Source organism: Coptis chinensis, chromosome 3 (assembly GCF_015680905.1).
Source record: "Coptis chinensis isolate HL-2020 chromosome 3, ASM1568090v1, whole genome shotgun sequence".
Lineage (NCBI taxonomy): Eukaryota > Viridiplantae > Streptophyta > Magnoliopsida > Ranunculales > Ranunculaceae > Coptis > Coptis chinensis.
This window is the reverse complement of record NC_141458.1, coordinates 121798899-121819130: the sequence shown is the minus strand read 5'-3', so window position 1 is coordinate 121819130 and position 20232 is coordinate 121798899. Positions and strand designations below refer to the sequence as shown.

The 20232-nt window shown below is 37.1% G+C and overlaps 2 protein-coding genes, 1 long non-coding RNA gene and 1 pseudogene across 9 annotated transcripts; 2 read left to right on the top strand and 2 right to left on the bottom strand.

Moving 5' to 3' along the window:
- The first annotated feature begins 3853 nt into the window (after positions 1-3853).
- On the top strand, positions 3854-6056 carry LOC147513896 (uncharacterized). Its single transcript, XR_015215739.1, has 3 exons — positions 3854-3988; positions 5467-5573; positions 5920-6056. It is a non-coding gene; the product is annotated as an uncharacterized LOC147513896 (long non-coding RNA).
- Positions 6057-7078: 1022 nt separating this feature from the next.
- Positions 7079-11707, bottom strand: LOC147513895 (AAA-type ATPase family protein). Of its 2 annotated transcripts, none has more exons than XM_086597220.1 (12): positions 11335-11707; positions 11147-11261; positions 10823-11057; positions 10618-10713; positions 10378-10469; positions 10182-10262; positions 9544-9667; positions 9399-9448; positions 8983-9073; positions 8111-8146; positions 7923-8020; positions 7079-7464 (listed from the first exon to the last, which is right to left on the bottom strand). In XM_086597220.1, the coding sequence occupies exons 1-12, from the start codon at positions 11628-11630 to the stop codon at positions 7348-7350; spliced, it is 1431 nt and encodes a 476-aa protein (XP_086453346.1). In that variant the 5' UTR covers positions 11631-11707; the 3' UTR covers positions 7079-7347. The 2 variants fall into 2 exon arrangements, with proteins under 2 accessions (XP_086453346.1, XP_086453345.1); XM_086597219.1 differs by having other exon boundaries at positions 10378-10493; positions 11335-11694.
- An 818-nt stretch (positions 11708-12525) lies between these two features.
- LOC147513894 (pentatricopeptide repeat-containing protein At5g66520 pseudogene) lies at positions 12526-16948 on the top strand (annotated as a pseudogene). 5 transcript variants are annotated; one of them, XR_015215735.1, is made up of 3 exons: positions 12526-14316; positions 14682-14914; positions 16390-16948. The product of XR_015215735.1 is annotated as a pentatricopeptide repeat-containing protein At5g66520 pseudogene, transcript variant X2 (transcript). The 5 variants fall into 5 exon arrangements; XR_015215737.1 differs by having other exon boundaries at positions 16349-16948; XR_015215734.1 differs by having other exon boundaries at positions 16287-16948.
- A 62-nt stretch (positions 16949-17010) lies between these two features.
- Positions 17011-19650, bottom strand: LOC147513893 (flavonoid 3'-monooxygenase CYP75B137-like). Its single transcript, XM_086597218.1, has 2 exons — positions 18474-19650; positions 17011-17743 (listed from the first exon to the last, which is right to left on the bottom strand). The coding sequence occupies exons 1-2, from the start codon at positions 19461-19463 to the stop codon at positions 17117-17119; spliced, it is 1617 nt and encodes a 538-aa protein (XP_086453344.1). The 5' UTR covers positions 19464-19650; the 3' UTR covers positions 17011-17116.
- Positions 19651-20232: the final 582 nt, after the last annotated feature.

The window sequence follows — 20232 nt, the reverse complement described above, 5'->3', positions numbered from 1 at the left end:
TGTTTTCCTTCACATCTATCCAAGGTTCAATCTGCAAGATATCTTTGCGACACAATCCAAGGTTGCCTTTGGAGGATCAGTTCGATTGGTGTTGGTTCTCAAGCCGGACACGAAAGACTTCATTTCTATAAAGCTCCATCTTAACAATCTTGAAAGGCCAAAGTTTTTCGGACCGGCCGACGCATTTCCGGCTACTATTTTTCCATCCAAGACCGCGAATAAAAATGCTTAGTTTATTATGATCCAACAATTTTGATTTCATACGGTCTGAGTAAACAATAGTAGGGGCTGATTTATAAGGCAAACGAACTTTTTGAGCAAAATCAGAAGAAAGGTTTTCCATGTTGTTTGAGTGGTCTTGGGTAAAAATGTTTTGATCTTTGGAACTGGGCATGGTTATTTTGATAGATAGTGCAAAAATGGGGTTGAGATGATGAAGAAACAGTGAAAGATTGTTTATATAGAAACTCCATTGTCTCATCAGCTTCCGACTCCAGCTCGCGTGGTAAAAACTCATCATACAAAAAAACCCAGAAAACCCCTGCAAGGAAAAAAACACCAGAAAACTTAGAGTTCCAACACAAAACGCATCAAAAGAAAAACGATCTTCCATGGTTACGCTATGCTCTTGCTTTACTAGGCTAATCATGATTAAGCGTCCGGTCCCTATTAGTTTAAACTCAAAACCAATGAAAAACAAACACTTGTATCAAGCAAATCTAAACTAAGCATCTTTAAAACAAGTCCCCGGACAAAGAAAAACGATGAACTGGCTCTTTGGGCTGGATCTGGGCTTAGATGTTTGGGTATGGGCTTAGGGAGAGGGTTGGTGGGAGGTGGAGAGGTGGGTGGAGGTGGGAGCAGAGTTAAGAGTCTCCGCTGAACTCAGATTTTTTCCTTTGTTGAACAAACAAAACAGTGAGTGTAGGTATTAGTATGTGACTAAGTAAAAGGAGAAGAATTGGTATTTGTTATATCAATTTGATTTTCTTGTTCACTTAACAATAAATATATTTTTGGAATAAGTTTCATACATAACTTATTGTTAACAATGAATCTCCTCCTCAAACACAGCATAAAAGCATTCCCTACAAATCTTTCATATAAAAATTGGCAATACGCCTTGTTAAAATATTGAGTTGGTCTAATTGTGAAGCTAAACTGAAAGCAATAGGAATAGAAGAAGCACAACTTCTAGTTATAGAAAGCAACAACTAATCAATCGTCAGTGTAATATAATGTAGAGTTGAGTGGATCGGACGTGTAACAATAGACCAAGGAGAGGATGATTTGGAGTAGAAACAGTCCGTGATATGGAAAGATTAATGTAGGATAGAAACGTAATTTCAGCAATAAAGCGAAGGCAACAAAAGAAATGAAAATTAATGACTTTATGAGTTTAAAGTTATGTCTAGTTTTCCTTCTTCATCTTTTTTTTTACATTCATTTTGTACGTGTACTTACTAGCACAAAAAGTAGTGGTACGCTGTGGTGACGGAGAGGATCACCAGTAGCATAAACTAGACAAAGGAACAAAGAACTAAAGTACCTAGCTAGGGGTGTAGTCCAACCTAAAAGGACCATGTACCACCGATTACATTGAACTATTTATGATCCCTTGTCAGTTAAGCACCACGTCCCGGAACATGTAAGTCTTCCTTTCTAGAGTTGCCGAAGACCAATACCATAAGAATGCCTTGACTTCCACACAAGCTCTTTCAGCAGTAGTCTTTAGATATATATTATAGCTATACCCTCTTGGCTCTATTTTTCAATGTTTCATAGAGTCTCTAATTTTTCGTAAACTCTAAAAAAAAAAAAAAAAAAAAAAAAAAAAAAGTATTTCAAATCCTTAGATATATATTATAGATATACTTGATCTTACCAATCATTTTTTGGAGCACTGACAGAGACTCAAGTTTTTTTTAAACTCTATTACTAATTACGAAAAAGTAGGATATAAATAAAAAAACAATCTCATCTAAAGTTTCACAGAGTCTCCAACTTTTTCTAAACAATATCTAATTACGAAAAAAAAAATAGACAAATAACTAAATTGCGAAAAATAATAGTTTCAACCAAAAACGATTTTCCTACAACCTTTACGCCACAAAGAATAGTTTCCACACTAATCAGGTGAAGTTTAACATAACAAAGTTTCTTTCTAGAAAATGACAATGAAACTTTGAAAGAACAAAAAAAAAAATGAATTGAGTTGCTTTAACATTTGTTAACCACACATGTGACTGGAAAAAAAGAAAAAAACAGTAAACTAATCATAAAATAAGTAACAGTGTACACCAAAAACAAATAAAATCGTATTGTATGCACTATATATATGGGTTAACAAATAAAGTTGAATCAATTTGATGTGTCATCCACTATGAGATTTAGACATTTAGTCATAGTTAAGGATTTCAAAAACCATAATTTCAGCCACAATAATTACGACATATTCCAATTAAATTTTTGAATTTTAAAATTTCCAATTTTAGCGGAATAACGAGATTCAGTTAAAATGGACGTTGACTTAAATAAATTATATAACTATTGATTTAGTTAAAATGGATGTTGGGCTTAAATAAATTATATACCAAACCAAAACAAAACAAATTACACGTGAAAAATTAAATTATACAAAAAATAACATCACAAAATATATAATAGAAAATGAAAAAAAAAAAATATATATATATATATATATATATTGGTATTTTCATTTTAAAACCGGAAGTTTGTTTTGATGTTATAGATATTGGTATTTGATTTGGGCTACCACGAGAATATCCCTATAGGGATGAGTGTTTCAAGACCGTTGGATCCGAGATCCAACGGTCCGAAAATCAAAAACAAAAAGGAAGAGAGAGAATATGGGTTTGTTTTTTATTTTCGGACCGTTAGATCTCGGATCCAACGGTCTCGGCTGGCGTCCCTATAGGGATATCCTCGTGGTAGACGAACTCTTGGTATTTTCATGCTTTTAGGTATTGTTTTTGGCCTTTACTTGTTGAAGGTAATATTTCTTTTTGGCACGGTGGATTAGGACTAGTGGACATAGCACACTGCACACCCATAGAGGGTGGTAGAATTAGAACATAGCTGAAAGAATGGTAAGGCCCCGAAGAAAGGCCAAGTAACAAAAATAGAAGGGAACTTATGAATTCAGACCTTGTTTTATTAGAGCCACCTCTTTCTGGGCCTTTTGTTTGTGGCAACTTCCTTGTTAGTCGTTTCCTGTATTTAGAACTTGATTTAGTTGGTGCCAAGTGTTATACCACATAGAATTACTTGGTTTTATGCTATCTTGCTCTTTATATTAAGATATTCTATTTTTGTTCTGTCTTTGGCTTTTTTGTCTTTTTTAATTTTTTTCCCTATTTTTTATGCGTAGAGTTGATTCCCTTACTCATATCATATAGCTTATTGTTTTTCTCAGTTTCCTTTGTGTTTTGTGTTTTAAAAAGTCTGGCTGCTGGAATAGTTTGATTTGTTTTAACTTTTAACTGTTATTTTGGTATTTTATAATCTACGTCTCTTTCTGGGGTTATTTCAATGTTATCGCCTCTATAGCTCTATCCCATATTCCCCTTTCATTTTGAGTTTTCATGAGCTATAACTTGGTTTAGTGCGTTGTTTTTTCTTTTAAGTTTTCACAAGTTCCCTAATTTGTTTAGGAACCCTCATTCTATTTGATACTTGTACTCTGGTTATTTTGTATAGTAAATTTCTTCTTATTTATTTGAGGTAATAAAGCCCCTTTTGGGAACTCTTGATATGGACTTACGGAACACATGGCGGTGGAGTGATTAAGAACACGCCTCAAGGAAGAGAAAGACTCTGGAATAGAGAATATGGGGGTGGAACAGGATGGGGATCATTGATATCCTTGTGATTCCTCTAACTATATTGATGGCCACTTCCAAACCTTGTGTTTGTTGATACTATCTTCGACGCTGTGTTTATGGCTTGGACCTGACACCGAAAGATGGTATGTCACTCTAATTCGGTTCCACCCATACCTCCAGCGCACGTGGTCTGGCATCACCCTCCTAGTGTGTTCTTAGCCATAAATGTCCCAGCTGTCCTTTTTACTTATTTTCCTTTTGCATTTCATAGGTTTCCTTTCGAGTAATCATTGAGTATTTTTTTGTGCAAGTGCTATCATTATACTTTTCTTTTAGCTTATTATATTTCCAAATATGGATGTATTTTTTTTATTATTTCCATTTTTACCAATAACCGATTTCTTTTGTTTTCCCATTTGTTAAACTGTATCTAAAATTTGCTTTATTGGCTTTGGTTTTTTATATTATTTTGTTTTTCAGTAAGGCTAGATGTTAAAAGATATATTTTGTTTAGATATTTTTCATGTCGTCATGTTCATTTCGTTATTTTATTTGATAGTGTCAATGGTGGGTGCCCTGAGAGGTTGAATTTAAGAAGTCCATAATTGACCTTGCGTTGTATTCAAGTTTTTGGTTGCACCTGTTTTCTACTCGTTGAACTGGCGCCACTCCATCTAAAACGCCATTTCACAACTGATTAGTAAATTGACCTTGCAAATGTGGGCAAGACACTGAAATCAATTAGTTTTGTACTACCGTTTCATGACACAATTAGATTGTCATTGGTTACCAAACAATTAGATTCTACTTTCGAAGATGAAGTTTAGGTTGGAATGAACTGGTTGTGTTGGAACTTGGTCACTTGGAACACAGGAATAGTGACGGGTTTAGGCTTTGCCTTTGTGATTTGTTATCTGTTCTTGTTGCTTTTCTGTTTTTGAGGTTCTTCTGGGTTTTTTGGTTTTCTCTTTTCATTACTTTCATGGTGTATTACTGATGTTGGGGTTTGGTATTGCTCTTGAAGAATCAGCTTCTGGCCAATAATTCAAGTTGTTTGATGTATTCCTTTGATGATGCTATATATATGAGTGCTTCTTCAATGTGCATCACATTGAGTAGACTCAATGAGCACAATTTGTTGCCTTTGATTTGGCATCTTTTTCATTGAGATTTGGGTTTTTGTGAAAATTTTCACTCAAAAAAATTTGCCTTTTGTGCAATACATCCTCAACCCTTGGTTTGAGTGGATGAGGGGTGTGGATTGGTGCACATTGAGTGCATTTGGCGCATTGAAGAAAATGCCATTATATATTACTTCCCTGTATCAACGGAAAAAAATAGTTTGGAAGTCCATTAGAGGTGGCCCAGTGTGGAGCTGGAAAAGTGATTGCCACGTGTTTTGCATCAGAGTTAACCTGCTCAAATAATAGAGGACTCTTTACTTGTCCCTCTTTTTTTTTGCTAGCTTACAAGGTTTTCACTTTTCAGTTCTTGTTTTAGAAGGTAATGCACGATGTGTTTCACTGGATCTATATGGAATACTTGCCATGCAAAGTAAGTAGTTTGAATGTGTTTCTCAATCTTTTGTCATAGTAGTCAACGTGCGGAGTGTTTTTTATAGGTGGGGCCGTGGTCAAGAACTTCATTGTCATGTCAGGCTACTTCTAACTGATCAATATACAACGGCTTACCACATAGCTGTGTGTGAGCGCAGAGGACAAGTAACAGGTGATGTCTCGCTTATTATGCTATATGTTTTCTGAAGTGTGACATCTCCCTCCTAAATAGAGACTCAGGGACAGCAACGTGGATTTATTGACACAATGATGGCAAGAGATTGTGGCATATGGAAATTACAAAAATGTCTAGACTAAATAATCCTCTGGGTCAGTGGTTCTCATTGTCGTTAGGGAAACTGGGTGGAGAATAGTTCAAAACCCAGTAGCATTAAGCTTTAACTTCCAGAAGCATTGTGTACTGTACTATTTTGTATTATGCAGTATCATTGTGAGCTAATAATGTCGATCCGCTTGCATGTCTTTAATGCTCTTTCCTTTCACCTTTGAAATTCTAGTCTCTTGTTGCTCTGAAAGGCACAGACAACTGCTTGAGTTCAGACCCACCTATATGTGCTTCCGGCCCAATTCCACTACCTTCGTAGTGCCCTCCAAGATCGCCTGACATTCAGGCATATAGCAAGTTTCTACGCTTATGCCTCCAACGCTAGTTCCTCAAATTGCACCACTATGGTCTCCTAGTATAGCACCCCAACCAGCAATTCCAAGATTTCCTCTTGATGATCGATGTGTGTTGACTTTGATGGAACCTGATGGCGGCAGTGACTACTCTTAAGAATTTTTTGTGCGTTTGGGAATTTCAGTCCAGATTTAAGTGTTGCACTGCAACTTTATCTTGAGTTGTCCTGTGACTCCTGTCCATGTGTTCCTTGGGCCACCTCTGTGACAGACTAACCCCATATGTGCAGGCTTGTTATCATAGAGCATGGAGTTTCTGTTCTTCCAGATGTCCACCAAACATGAAATGGCTGGAGTAGCATGGAAGTAATGATATGACTATATGAGAGAGCTTTTTTGGTGGAACTGTTCAATTATACATTCAAACTATGATTACAGGAAAACAAGTAAAGTTATAGCTCCAAAAACGATGGAGCTGAGAAGCATTTTAGCTCCTAGAAAAACGACATGCCAAGTTGCCAACTAGGATAAAACAATGCCGAATGGATGGTGCATCGAAGACAGAACACATCCACTGAGATGAGTAATTAAACTCAGCCAGGTTGAAGAACATGAAATCCAGTCAAAGCCCAATCTGCAGTCTGCACATCACTCCTAGTGCTCATTGATCAGATTTCTCGTTTGCTCAACTGAAAGAGCAGCACTCTCCAAGAACCATCAAAAGCACAATCCATCCACATACCCCTTTCTAACAATTTTAATGCAGAAATGGCTTTTGGCTGTATTCTTACCTTTGTCCAATCCACCCTCACCATAGTTAGCGTACTTGAATCAGCATTTGAAGACAGATAACGAAAATGTTGAAAAAAATTATATAAATAAGAAAAAACATGCAGTACACAAAATCAAGAAGCTCCCATGATTAGGTAAATTCCAAGATGAACCTGGCTTTCTTTTGATCCCAATCTTGTGCGATACTAGCCAACCGTGAAAAACATGGACATGCTTGTTCATATCGAGGCTTTGGTACATAGAATAGCCATCAAATTTGAGTAATATTTTTAGTGAAGAAGCTAATATTTACACGAGGTATAACATCTTCGACTTCAGAATTCAGTATTTCATTGATAAAGTATTGCAGTTCACTTTTTGTATACATCTATATTATGTAAACCATCCAATTGGCATTTGAATTCTTCAAAGGTACTATTTCTTCAAAGTTACTATCTTCTTTCGGCTGGATGCCCATAAACTATTTGGCTGTCTAGATGTCCAAATGTGATTTTGTAGACTCTTCTATCAGAAATCTAACTGGAGCCGAACTCTTGATTCCACTTTTCAAGTTCATCCCACTTGCTTTTCTGCAAACTGGGTCTAATGACGGTCATTGCTATCTGGAAATCTGCGTACCTCAATGGCCGGACCTGAAACCATGGAGCAGGAGGGTGACATGAGTTGATGCAAATATATTTTCTAATATATCCAACAATGGGCAGTTTATGTTCTTTCTGAATAGATTCATGTTCCCAATCCAGACACGGTTATGCAGTCTATATGAGTTATAATCATGCATATAGGATGCAGTCTATATGAATTATAATCATGCATATAGGCAGCACAAGGACCATACTATAAAGAATTAAACTTAAAGGCTAGATCTATAGTCGTCATTCCTAAGATCTAGTTTTACCAATGAGGTAAATAATTCTCATTGTTAGTTTGAGACGCATTACTATAAATATTGGAGTTCCTTTGCATATGGCTGTTCGTATATCTCCACATTAAAGGTTGCCAAAAAGACACCAAATTCATTCTAGTTGCCTGGTCAGGCTTTTGACAATTCGAGTTTAGTAGAATAATGTACTGCATAGCGATCCTATACCTGATTTGCATTAACGGTGAGAATATTACTACCAAGTTCTCTAATCGGCATCATCGCTGCCTCTTCGCACAAAGCTTGCAGATCACTTCCAGAATACCCTTTGTAATTTAAAAACAAGAGAATAGGATTCAAAGTCAGCAAGACGAGCAAAATACTAAAGGAAAAATGAAATACTTAAAATTTATTACCTTCTGTCTCCTTTACTAGACTCTCCAGATCTCTACCTGTTGTAAGAACAAGAATACATATTATCTTGAGATCCTTCTGGGAATCAGCACAGCATATCTAAGTGACTGCTAATAGGATATATAGGGAGATATGATATATTGGTAGATTTAGCACATGAGTGAAACTGGGGTACTTCGGAAGCAACGAGGCATGCAGACAAGCCAAAGTAAATAATTAAAGGGTGAGGTGAAGCATGGTGCTTCTCTTTTTGTCAGACACTTCATGCACATCATACATATGAGAATGAGAGAACAAAGTGACACTCTATTACCACTACTGCAAGTCACCATTCAAATGCCGCCACACTAGTTCATATTCGGTTTCAACTAAATCCAACGAATACCCATGTTTAGTATCAACTAAATCCAACTTCAAACAATGTACTTGTTTTGCTTGAGCATTGTGGTTTGCAAGAGTTTGATAGGATCTGTCTTGGTGGAAACAGAAAAAAAGAATATCAACACTTGATGGTAAAGATGAGGATGGAAGCAATAGTGGCTTTGGGCCAAATTTGATTCCTGAAAATAGGACGAAGGATTACATTGCGACACAGTCACAAAAATGACGTTGGTGGCAGTGGTGTTTGTCAGGAGGGCCGAGTTTTTGAATGTCAGAAATGTGCAAGAGAGTGAGATCTCAGAAATAAAAACTACTGACACACTTTTATACTTCAAGTTTGGACATGAAGATGTAGAAGATTGGGGTGCTAACTCAGGCACTTTTTACATCAAGAAAGCATGCCACATTCCCAAAACTTCAGAAAATGGGCAAACTATTAAGCTTCATCAGAACCATGAATAAAAATTACATACAAATCTGAGCGCGCTCTTACCTGGTAAAGAAAATGCTTGACCCTTGAGTTTATTTTTGAGAAGAAGTCTCCTCACATTTTCATCTGGTAGGGGTACATATATTCTTTTCACCTGATCAAGGTGACAAATGAAATTAAGTATCACTAAGTATTACTAAAATGTTAGATTGTAGAGTTCTGGCATGTTCGGTACAGTATAGAAGACCATCAAGCATAGAATGTTTACATTAGCCAAGACGATCTGCACATAATTCTTTGAACTATGGTACAGCTCCAACTTACTCACTAATGTATTCATAACTACTATCAACTAGTGAATTCTCCACATGAACTCTTGTAAAAGAATATCGATATATGCACAAACATAATGGTACAATTTTGATATTCAGAGAAAGAAAGTAACAGTGAAACCGAGAACCATGTCAATGAATGCTAACCAATCTTCGAAGGACTGCATCATCCAATTCTTGCGGCTTATTAGTTGCCCCTGCATTAAAATTAAAAGTACTAAATAAATCATAAAAAGATTCTGAGATATAACTCGAAATTCGGAAACAAAATAACCATCAGTCTATACATTACCAATGACAATTACTAGATCGTCAGGATTAGAGGAGACTCCATCAAACTGAACTAGGAACTCTGACTTCAACCTCCTGCTTGCGTCATTCTCGTTAGCTAACCTTGTTGACATAATACTATCAATCTGTGAACAACAACTTATAAACTTCTTGCAGAAAACAAAAAAGCATTCAACAGGCATCAAACTATCGCATCAGGTTGATATCACAGTTAAACAAGAGAATTTTTGTACTAGAGCTATTACAGAGAAACTAGTGTCTTGTTGAAGCTGGTAATAGACACTAATAGACATGTGCAAAACATGTAGAGAGCAATACCAGATTACAAGCCAAAAATAGAAAGACATCTCATGATTTTACAAATTCTAACCAGAAATCCTATGCATCAAGCACGTATATGTATATCCTACACAAGCTTAGGTGTGCCCAAACCGTGACTCTTATTTACTTATATATAATTTATTATTTACTTAATATGAAGACTAATGAAGTACTGATGTTACACAAGAAAGACGGAAAATCGAACACTTGGATATACACCTATCACAGAAATAAAGAATCCTATATGTGCGGATGATAAGACAAAATAGACAGTAATGCCACACTATTTCTCTGGGAAAAAAAAACAGAGTGACGTACTTCGTCCATGAAGATTACAGATGGCTGTCTTGAAATAGCAACCATGAAAAGAGTCCGGACAAGTTTTTCAGCCTCTCCAACCTGTTTCAGCGCATATAAGCTGATTAGAACTCTTCTTTTATTGAAACAATCTAACATGTCATTTTTACAAGCCAATACGGCAGTCAAATGGGAGAAAATTGGGACAGAGCCTCACCCACTTGGATGTTAGAGAAGAGGCAGAAACATTAAAAAATGTTGCCTCTGATTCAGAAGCAACTGCTTTGGCGAGCATGGTCTTCCCATTACCTGGAGGACCAAAGAGGAGCAAACCTAACAAAAGAGAGGGTGCAAATATTTGAATAAATAAGGATGTCCAGCTAATTATCACTGGAAATATAGTATTTAGGGTACCACAAAACATCTTGTATGAAGTAGATAGACTTTGTGACAATACCTCTTGCTGGTCTCCGAAGTCCTGTGAATAGGTCTTTTCTTTTAGTGGGTAATATTACCATTTCCAATAAAGACTGCTTTGCCTTCTCTAGACCAGCTGCACGAGAAGTTGGAGATAGGCCTTAGTACTGTTAAGTGTGAACAATTATTCCAACAAAACGGAATAGAAAGTACAGAAGAGAAAAACAAGCTAAAAAAATTCTTACCAACGTCGTCCCATTTAACAGAAGGACTTCTATCTACAATTGCAGTATTAATCATTTCCACCAATTTTGTATCATAAGCACTAGTATTTTCTTGATTAGCCTTATTAGGGCTTCCAGCAACGTTCATCTGATTCCTCGCCGTTACATTGTTTCTATCAGAAACAGAAGGTTTCTGAACCAAATCTTTACGCGCGGTAGACACTTTCACACTCTTTGGTTGTTGGGCAATTGTGGTCTAGTGAAAACACAATAGTAAATGTCAACTACATTACCAATGTGTGAATAAATAATACAAAGTCAGTTATACTAGTCCTCACTCTTTACCTTGCTCGTTGAAGACGTGCCAAGTGTACGCTGAGATAAAACTTGCAATCTTTCAGAAACTTGGCCTTGCCATTTAGTTATCTTTTGATAATATGACTTCACCTTCTCTTGTTCACTATAATATATCACATAAACAAATAAATAAATTAAAAATTGTTCCTTTTAACTTACAAATTTAAAGAAATTACCTGGGGGAAATACATGAAGGGGGTCTAGTATCTTTAGCTTCAATTAAAATACGTTGGGCGTTTTTATAATGAGAAACAGCGTCTTCGGCCAAGCCCCATTCTTCGGCCCGAACGGCTTTGGCTATTTCTTCTTTAGCCAATTCGAAGTAGCCTTTGAGTTTGTAAGCAGTTCTTTCGTTTGAAACTGGAGTGCCAATACCAACTGGTGAATTCTCCATCGTTGATTTAATATTTTGGGAAGGAGGAGCAGCAAATATATCAGATAAAGAATCAAAGAAGCCTTTAAACAAGCTCATACTCTTTTATTATTAGAACTCAGATTGATTCATTGATTGTGTTTCTGAACAACTGACTTTTACCAAGGCCCAATAGTTTCATATGCCGGTATATTTTGATATTTCATATATATATATAGCCGGACCCCAATTTGTGTTGGGCGGACTCCCAAAAAAAAACAATTATTACAAAGATGTCGTTGGTTTGAAAAATCTAAAAACAATTATTCTGGAGTATGTCGTTTGCCAAAAATTGAATCGAACCCCTCAACTTAAACGACCTTTAGGTCGTTTGACTTTAGTCCCAAATGATTGGCCACACCGTTTGGGACTTATTCCAAAACGACCCTCTACACACCTAGGCCAAGAGTCCAAAAAGCGTAATTTTGAATTTTTTTTCAAAGTTCAAATCCCAAACGACATGTTTCCATTGTTTTGAACTAAGTCTAAACGGTGTGACCATATTGTTAGAGAGACTTAGTCAAAAATCCATATCGTTGGGGATTTTTCTAAATCAAAACGGTGTAACCATTTTTTATAAGTCCGAATCCCAACGATATGACCACATCGTTTTGGACTCACCCGCACGGTGTGGCCATGTATGCGTTTGGGATTTGAACTTCAAAAAAAAAAATAAAGTTCATTTTTGGGCTCTTGACCCGGTGTGGGTAAGTCGTTTGGAATAAGTCCCAAAAGTCCCAAATAAGTAGATTCTAACTTTCAAACGACTCCAAAAATCGTTTAAGTTTAGGTTTCGAATTCAATTTTTGGGAATCAATGACATACTTGTAATAATTGTTTTTTTTTTTTGGATTTTTTGAACCTAATGACACACTTGTAATAATCGTTTTTTTTAGTCCGCCCACCACAAATTGGGTCCGGCAGTAACAAATACCTATATTAATTACCAGAAATAACTGGCAAGTAAAAGAAATATGCATGAACCGCCACCACTTCATTATAGTCTGAAAAACTCTCTGAAACGTTTAATTCACGAATGCAAGTCCATAAAACAGTTAAAACAAATCCACACACAAATCTTAACATCTCACAATCTCTCCAAACACGACCATTACTTCCTCATAACTCGTCTCCTCTTTTCTTGTTGCTTCTCTAACTCACCTTCTGTTACTTACGCAACCCATGTTTTTCGACAAATTGAGCACCCCAATATCTTTGTATACAATGCCATGATTAGAACTTACACTTCTACTTCTTCTTATGGCTCACTTCTTCTTTATAAGCAAATGCTTAGAGAAGGAATTAGACCCGACCACCTTACGTTGCCTTTTCTTGTAAAGGAATGCTCGCAACGGGTTGATGTTGGTTTGGGTACAAGTGTACATGCCCACATTGTTGAGATTGGGTTGGATAAGGATTTATTTGTTCAGAATGCTGTTGTAAATATGTATGCAATGTATGGGGATTTGGAATCTTCTCGGCGGATTTTTGATGAAATGTGTGTGAGGGATATTGTTTCTTGGAATTCGTTGCTTATTGGGTATTTGAGATTGGGTGCACTTGACGCAGCGTTGGATATGTTTATGAAGATGGAAGAGAGAAATGTTATTACTTGGAACTCGATTATAACTGGGTTTGTTCAAGGGGGTCGTCCTAAGGAGGCTTTAGATTTCTTTTATGAAATGCTGATGCTGGGTGATTGTAATGCTAGGCCGGATAAGATAACGATAGCTAGTGTTGTATCGGCTTGTGCTTCTCTTGGTGCACTTGATCAGGGGAAATGGGTGCATAGTTACTTGAAGAGACATGGGTTGGAATGTGATATGGTGATTAAAACTGCACTTGTGGACATGTATGGGAAGTGCGGGTGTGTGGAAAGAGCGGTAGAGGTCTTTAAGGAGTTAGATAACAAGGATGTTTTAGCATGGACGGCTATGATATCAGTGTTTGCTCTCCATGGGCTTGGAAGAGAAGCTTTTGAGCTATTTGAAGAGATGAAAATGCAAGGGACAAAACCTAACCACGTGACATTTGTTGGATTATTGTCTGCCTGTGCTCATTCAGGTCTTGTAGAGAAGGGTCGTTGGTGTTTCAATAAAATGAAACAGGTTTACTCAATTAAGCCACAGGTTCAGCACTATGCATGCATGGTTGATTTACTTGGTCGGGCTGAACTCTTTGAAGAAGCTGAAGCACTAATTAGAAGTATGCCTATGGAGCCAGATGTCTTTGTTTGGGGCGCGTTGCTGGGAAGCTGTAGGATGCATGGAAATGTAGAGTTGGGAGAAAGAGTTGCACGTCATCTGATCGAGATCGAACCTGTGAACCATGCATTCTTTGTGATCTTGTCTGATATATATGCCAAAGCTAATAGGTTTGATGATGCAAAGAAAATAAGGGCATCTATGGATAAAAGAGGGATAAAGAAGTCAGTACCAGGCTGTAGTATGATTGAAGTTGATGGCATTGTTCATGAATTTTCAGTGCAGGGATCTCCTGAAGCTAAGATGAAGGAAGTAGAATGGATTTTAACTAGCATCAGTGGTGAGATAAAGAGAGGAGGTGATACTCTTAGTGGTAATCTGGAGCTCATCGATACGGTTACGTGAAGAGCTATGCATCTCTCTGTTTTGCTGTTTTTGATCTGTGTACATACCAAAATTAGCTACGAACTCTGAGACTAGTACAAGGACCTCTATTAACCTATCTCAACCCGTCTCTCGGTGGAAGAAGCTATTGAGATCTGGTAAGATTTCTGAGTGTCTGTATTCACACAGGAACTGAATTGAGTATGTAAATTGAGTATTGCATGTATGTAAATGGAGTGTTGCATGCTTTAATACTGTTATTGGTGTCATTTATTTATCAATAATACATCACTTATTTATCAATTGCACGTCGCTAGCAACATCGATTTATGAGTTCAACTGATTTGAGGTTTCTTACGAGTTGAAAATAAATAAGCCTCTTAATATGCATATCCACCGTAATTCAGTAAACGGGACATTCAAAAGTTTTCATTCTGAAGAGAAGTATAGTCAGGAGTTAAGACTTGTGATTTTTGGACTGAATAAATTCTATGATTCTATGCTCTGCTGCTCATTGGAAAAGATCCAGGCTAACGAAATATGAGCATGCGCTTTTGAGGGTCCTTGCTGAATCTTGGGAAAGGGCCGCACAAGAAGCTGAATGCAAAATGTCGTCAATTTTTTCAGTCATTGAGCTACGGCAAAAGTTGCGAGATTATTGCATCTCTATTTCAATTTCTAATGCGTATGTACTGGTCCACCCAACGGCATCCCTCTCACATTTGCAGCCTGCAGTCTATAAGATGACTCAAGCAGGTTAGTGTTGTTCACTTGTTCATAGTTTGCATAGTCTGGATTGCTTCTTCAAGAAGTCTCTTCTACGTCCATCTTTTGTCAAGCAATAAGAAAATGGGTTAACTAGTATGGGAAAAGATGGCCGTACGAACCCCCCCCCCCCCCAAATACACTGAAAAAAAACACACGCCAATTTGACTTTGTGTGTGTGTGTGTTTTGTTGGGGGGTTGGGGGGGGGGGGGGCTAAGAAAAAACGGTTCTGTTAAATTTATTTGACTCTGTAAAACGAAAGTTCCTTCTTGACTCTATTCATCAGGGCACAGTCTGATGTTATCATTACACTTTTCTCACCAGAGAGGCAGAGACCATACATTCTTCAGAAAATGATAGACTCTAGGCACACTAATATAATATCACGATCTAGTACAATGTCAGACAAAATAGTATGTACCATTCAGATGACCAGAGACATAGACTTATTACTGTCACTCAGTCAGGAGTTAATATTTTTAGTTAGCCTGAGTGGTGAACCACATTAATCAATTTACCTTGCACATTTTGTGGATTATATATATATTTTTTTTCTACTACCATATATTTAGACATTTAGTGAAGCCTTTATAAGAATTTCTAGGACATATATTTGCTGAATCCTTTGTAAGAAAAATTTCTTATCTCCCTCCCGCTCTGCTGATTCATTTTTCTCGTAAACAGGAGTGCCCATGAGCTATTTTATACATGTAACTCCTTTTCATATCATCTCTACGCTCTTACAGAGTATCTCATGTACCATTCAGATGACCAGAGACATAGACTTATTACTGTCACTCAGTCAGGAGTTAATATTTTTAGTTAGCCTGAGTGGTGAACCACATTAATCAATTTACCTTGCACATTTTGTGGATTATATATATATATTTTTTCTACTACCATATATTTAGACATTTAGTGAAGCCTTTATAAGAATTTCTAGGACATATATTTGCTGAATCCTTTGTAAGAAAAATTTCTTATCTCCCTCCCGCTCTGCTGATTCATTTTTCTCGTAAACAGGAGTGCCCATGAGCTATTTTATACATGTAACTCCTTTTCATATCATCTCTACGCTCTTACAGAGTATCTCATGTACCATTCAGATGACCAGAGACATAGACTTATTACTGTCACTCAGTCAGGAGTTAATATTTTTAGTTAGCCTGAGTGGTGAACCACATTAATCAATTTACCTTGCACATTTTGTGGATTATATATATTTTTTTTTTCTACTACCATATATTTAGACATTTAGTGAAGCCTTTATAAGAATTTCTAGGACATATATTTGCTGAATCCTTTGTAAGAAAAATTTCTTATCTCCCTCCCGCTCTGCTGATTCATTTTTCTCGTAAACAGGAGTGCCCATGAGCTATTTTATACATGTAACTCCTTTTCATATCATCTCTACGCTCTTACAGAGTATCTCATGTAGTAACGACAACTATGGGTCATTTACCAGGCCAAGATGCTCCAAGTTTGTTTCCATTGATTGGAGCCACTTCTAGAAGATAAGGAAAGCTTGGCACTAGCACTCCAAACTGCAACTGAGGTTTTAAAGAAGGCTCAGAGCATCTTTATTGTGGGTGGAGGTGGGGGTGTTGAAACCTTGGTTGTTCAACTGGCCAAGCACTTTTGTTGGTGCCTCTGAACTCTGAAGTGGTAGCAGCAAGTAGTACTCCAAAGGTGGAGTTTGTCAAGAAGGTGGGTGCCGATAAGGTTAATGACTGCAAAATTAAGATGGTTCTGGAATTTCTAACTCAGCAACACTGTTTAACACATCTAATTATCCCAGTGCTCCTTTTCCCTTCCTGTTTAATATGTTTTGACTCTCAAATAAACAAAAATGCTGTGTACTCTATTGGGGAGGAAAAAAAATGTTTTTCTTTTTTTATTTACCACCTGATAAAACTACCTCAACTACCTTCCGGTAGTCTGTTACTTCTTTAACTTTGGGCAGATATTCTATGATATTCATTGTAATTAGTGCATTAATTAGCTTGAAACATGTTTGGAGTGTATACTTGATTACTTGATATGATAGTAGGTGAAAAAGAAGTATTTGATAATCACGTACGCGGAATGCCATAAATATGTTGTACCATAGCTTACTTTATTACATGATGACAGGACACATTATTCATATTTTGGGGATGCGCCGAGTTTTTGATACTGAAGACTGTAAATGATTACAGATACATCTCAGTATTTGATAACCGTGGTGTAGGACTAGCAACAAGGGGAATTTTTTTCCTCAAAACAATTCCATTTGTTGCTGTTAAATCAATATCAACACCTTCTGCTGGCTTCCACTCAAATGAGTGCAAAAGTGATGCTATTGCATATGGAACTGTTCTTTCAGCAAGAGAAAATCCTGCACATATCCTTCTTCCTGAACCAAAAGGAATAAAATTGACATTGTTACCACTGTAATCGCAGTTATTTGTATTTTGCAAAAACCTTTCTGGTTCAAATTTTAAGGGATTTTCCCAAGCTTCTGGATCCCTGTGAAGTGCCATTGTGTTCACCAAGATTTGTGCGTCTTTTGGAATTTTGTATCCACCGATGGTGCAAGATTCACTTGGACGTCGAGGGACTAAAAAAGGTACAACTGGATGCAAACGGTGCGTTTCTTTTATTACAGCGTCCAGATACTGCAATTTTGGTACATGGGACTCTTCTACCATGTTATTTTCTCCCACAACTTCTCCTAATTCTTCTCGAATTCTTTTCATGACTTTTGGATTAGCCATTGCTTCAGCCATTGCCCATTCCACTGCTGTTGACGTAGTGTCAGTAGCAGCTAACACTAGATCCTGTTGATTAGAACTCATTATTTCATATGGTATATAACAAGGAGTCTTGCAACAAGCGAAGGAAAAAACAAGGTTTAACATGAGAATTCAAAGGGTAACTCACACGGACAAATTTTCACCTCCAAAGAGAATTCAAATGCTCTTATAAAAGTGGATATAAGAGCATTCCCAATTCCCAATGCAGATGAATATCAAGGGGATGTGACAATATTCACCTCCAAATGGTCAAAAACCTTTGCCCAATGGAAAGGTGAATATCAAGGTGACTATTTTCCCAAATTAAAACAAGAGTGAAACCTTCAACCGAGATAGTAGCTGAGTTGGAAACTTCGGACGGGATGTTTTATTTGTCTTGTGTGTTTTAAAAAAAAAATGCGGTTTTTTTTCGGACAGCATGTTTCATTCCGTCTCGCGTGTTTTTTCGGTTTTTTTTTTAAACTTCAGACGGGATGTTTCATTCCGTCCGGGCACATTTCTTCGATTTTTACAATCAGACGGAATCAAACATCCTATCCGAGAATAATAGTCACTTTTGCATTTGGCAGTCTCACCTTGTTTTTCACCAAAATGGTGGAAAATAGGAGAAATAGAGCTAACGTGGAGGCGAATAAGAGTTGTTTGCATTGGGAATGCTCTAAAAGACGGATAAAAGACCTGCGCACTTAACATTTCAAGCATCTACTAAGAAATGTAAATTAAGATTAAACATGTTGACTTTAAAGCTAAATACCTGAAGCAACGCCTTGACGTTTATAATTGTGATGGGCGTTTTGGAATGTCCATCGTCCATATGTTGTAGTAGGATGTCCAGAAAATCACTGCCTTTATTTATCCCTTCTGCTTGATTGAATTTAATACGATGGTTGATGATGGATTCTAAAATGCAATCATACCACAAGAACACTCTCCTCATTCGACGTACTACACCTTGTATATCAAATCTAGATAGGATAGGAAAAAAATCAGTCATATTTGTTTCCCACATCAGTTCAACAGCTTCTCGGGTCGCTTTTTGAAACTCTAAGCCAGTACAGCTCATTTCCACAGTTTTTAGAGTGCCTCCCCACAACATGCTCAAAATCACATTAAGACTTGTAAGGTGCATCTGCTCGGCAATATTTATAGGAGTATCAATCCTGGAGTAGAAAAAGTTAACCATCCGATGAATCTCCCTTCTGCGTAGTAGTATATTAAGTGAATCAAGGTTTTTCTTACAAAAAATCTCTTGTGCACATATCAAACGTAGTGTGCGCCAATGAGATCCATAAGCAGACCACACCAAGTCGGAAGCGCCATAAGTGAGGGTTACTACGGATGAGGGAGTGTTACGGTTTGCAAAGATGGTGTCCTTGTCCTTGAGGACCTCTTTAGCAGTGGATGCAGAACCTATGACAACACAAAGCTTACTGCCTAATTTTAGCTTAAAAATTGGGCCATATATGGTGGTTAATTTGGCAAAATAATTGTGCAGCTCAGGATCAAGAAAGGGGAGATTTCCTACCAATGGCAAACCACGTGGACCAGGCGGCAGTTGGCATTTCATCGCCGCAGCTGAGTACTTTGTCATCCATATAAACAAGGTGATAACAACAAACAGTATAGCCATAGCTACGGTTACTTGTTTGCTGTGATTGCTTCCCTCCCAACACCATGAGCACGTTGTGGGAATCATCCTACTAAGGTATTCTGAAGCAATGTATGAACCCATATTATTCTTCATTGCTGCATATATGTTGAGGTGACTAATTGTAGACAGACTTTTGGTTGAAGATTTTAATTATCATTTCACTCAATATATAGGAAGAAACCAATTATTGGTGTACGTACACTTCAACAATTATTAGAGCATTACAATGACTGTCATGTCGAGAAACTGTACATTGAATGACTCACGTACACCAGTTGTTGGCATATCACCTTCTGATTATATTCCTCGATTTATAACATCCAAGAGCAATTCCGGATTGACAATTTGACAGTTAGTGGAGAAATCTTAGAGAAGGTTAGGCCATATATAGAAGATAGGAAGCTCAAGGCTGTTATTTTATCAAACAGGCCCTTACAACTTTATTGGTGTGATAAAACTTAACAACTCAAATAATTCATTACCCAGCCCAAAAAAATAAAATAAAAATAAAAACTCAATAATTCATCAGAAGACTTTCGATTACTGATTGACATAGACTATGGAATTGTGATAACCAATGTATGCTCACTGGCTGAGCATTTCGTCTTGCATACACTACCATTGTGTTTCTGATTCATTCTTAGTAGTTAATAAATTTCAAGATTATACACAAGTATTCCCCTGAAAGAAAAGGTGACGATGTCGATCTGTTTTGTTTCTAAAAGATTTTCGTGGCCCAATTTAATTTTCAATTTAGCTCAGAGCATACTTATAAGCTTAATGCATGGCCTGATCTTTGGTTCAACTATAAATGACTAAATGTCTGCTGAAACTTTGCGTTATAATGCATGGGATTGCTTAA

Excerpts from the sequence above, each read along its gene's own strand:
- LOC147513895 (XM_086597219.1), bottom strand. The coding sequence starts at position 11,630 with ATGAGCTTGTTTAAAGGCTTCTTTGATTCTTTATCTGATATATTTGCT. Across the intron at positions 11,058-11,146 it reads GCACGTCTTCAACGAGCAAG|ACCACAATTGCCCAACAACC; the intron begins GTAAAGAGTGAG and ends TGTTTTCACTAG. Across the intron at positions 10,494-10,617 it reads ACTTCGGAGACCAGCAAGAG|GTTTGCTCCTCTTTGGTCCT; the intron begins GTATTGTCACAA and ends CTCTTTTGTTAG.
- LOC147513893 (XM_086597218.1), bottom strand. The coding sequence starts at position 19,463 with ATGAAGAATAATATGGGTTCATACATTGCTTCAGAATACCTTAGTAGG. Across the intron at positions 17,744-18,473 it reads ACGTCAAGGCGTTGCTTCAG|GATCTAGTGTTAGCTGCTAC; the intron begins GTATTTAGCTTT and ends TCTAATCAACAG.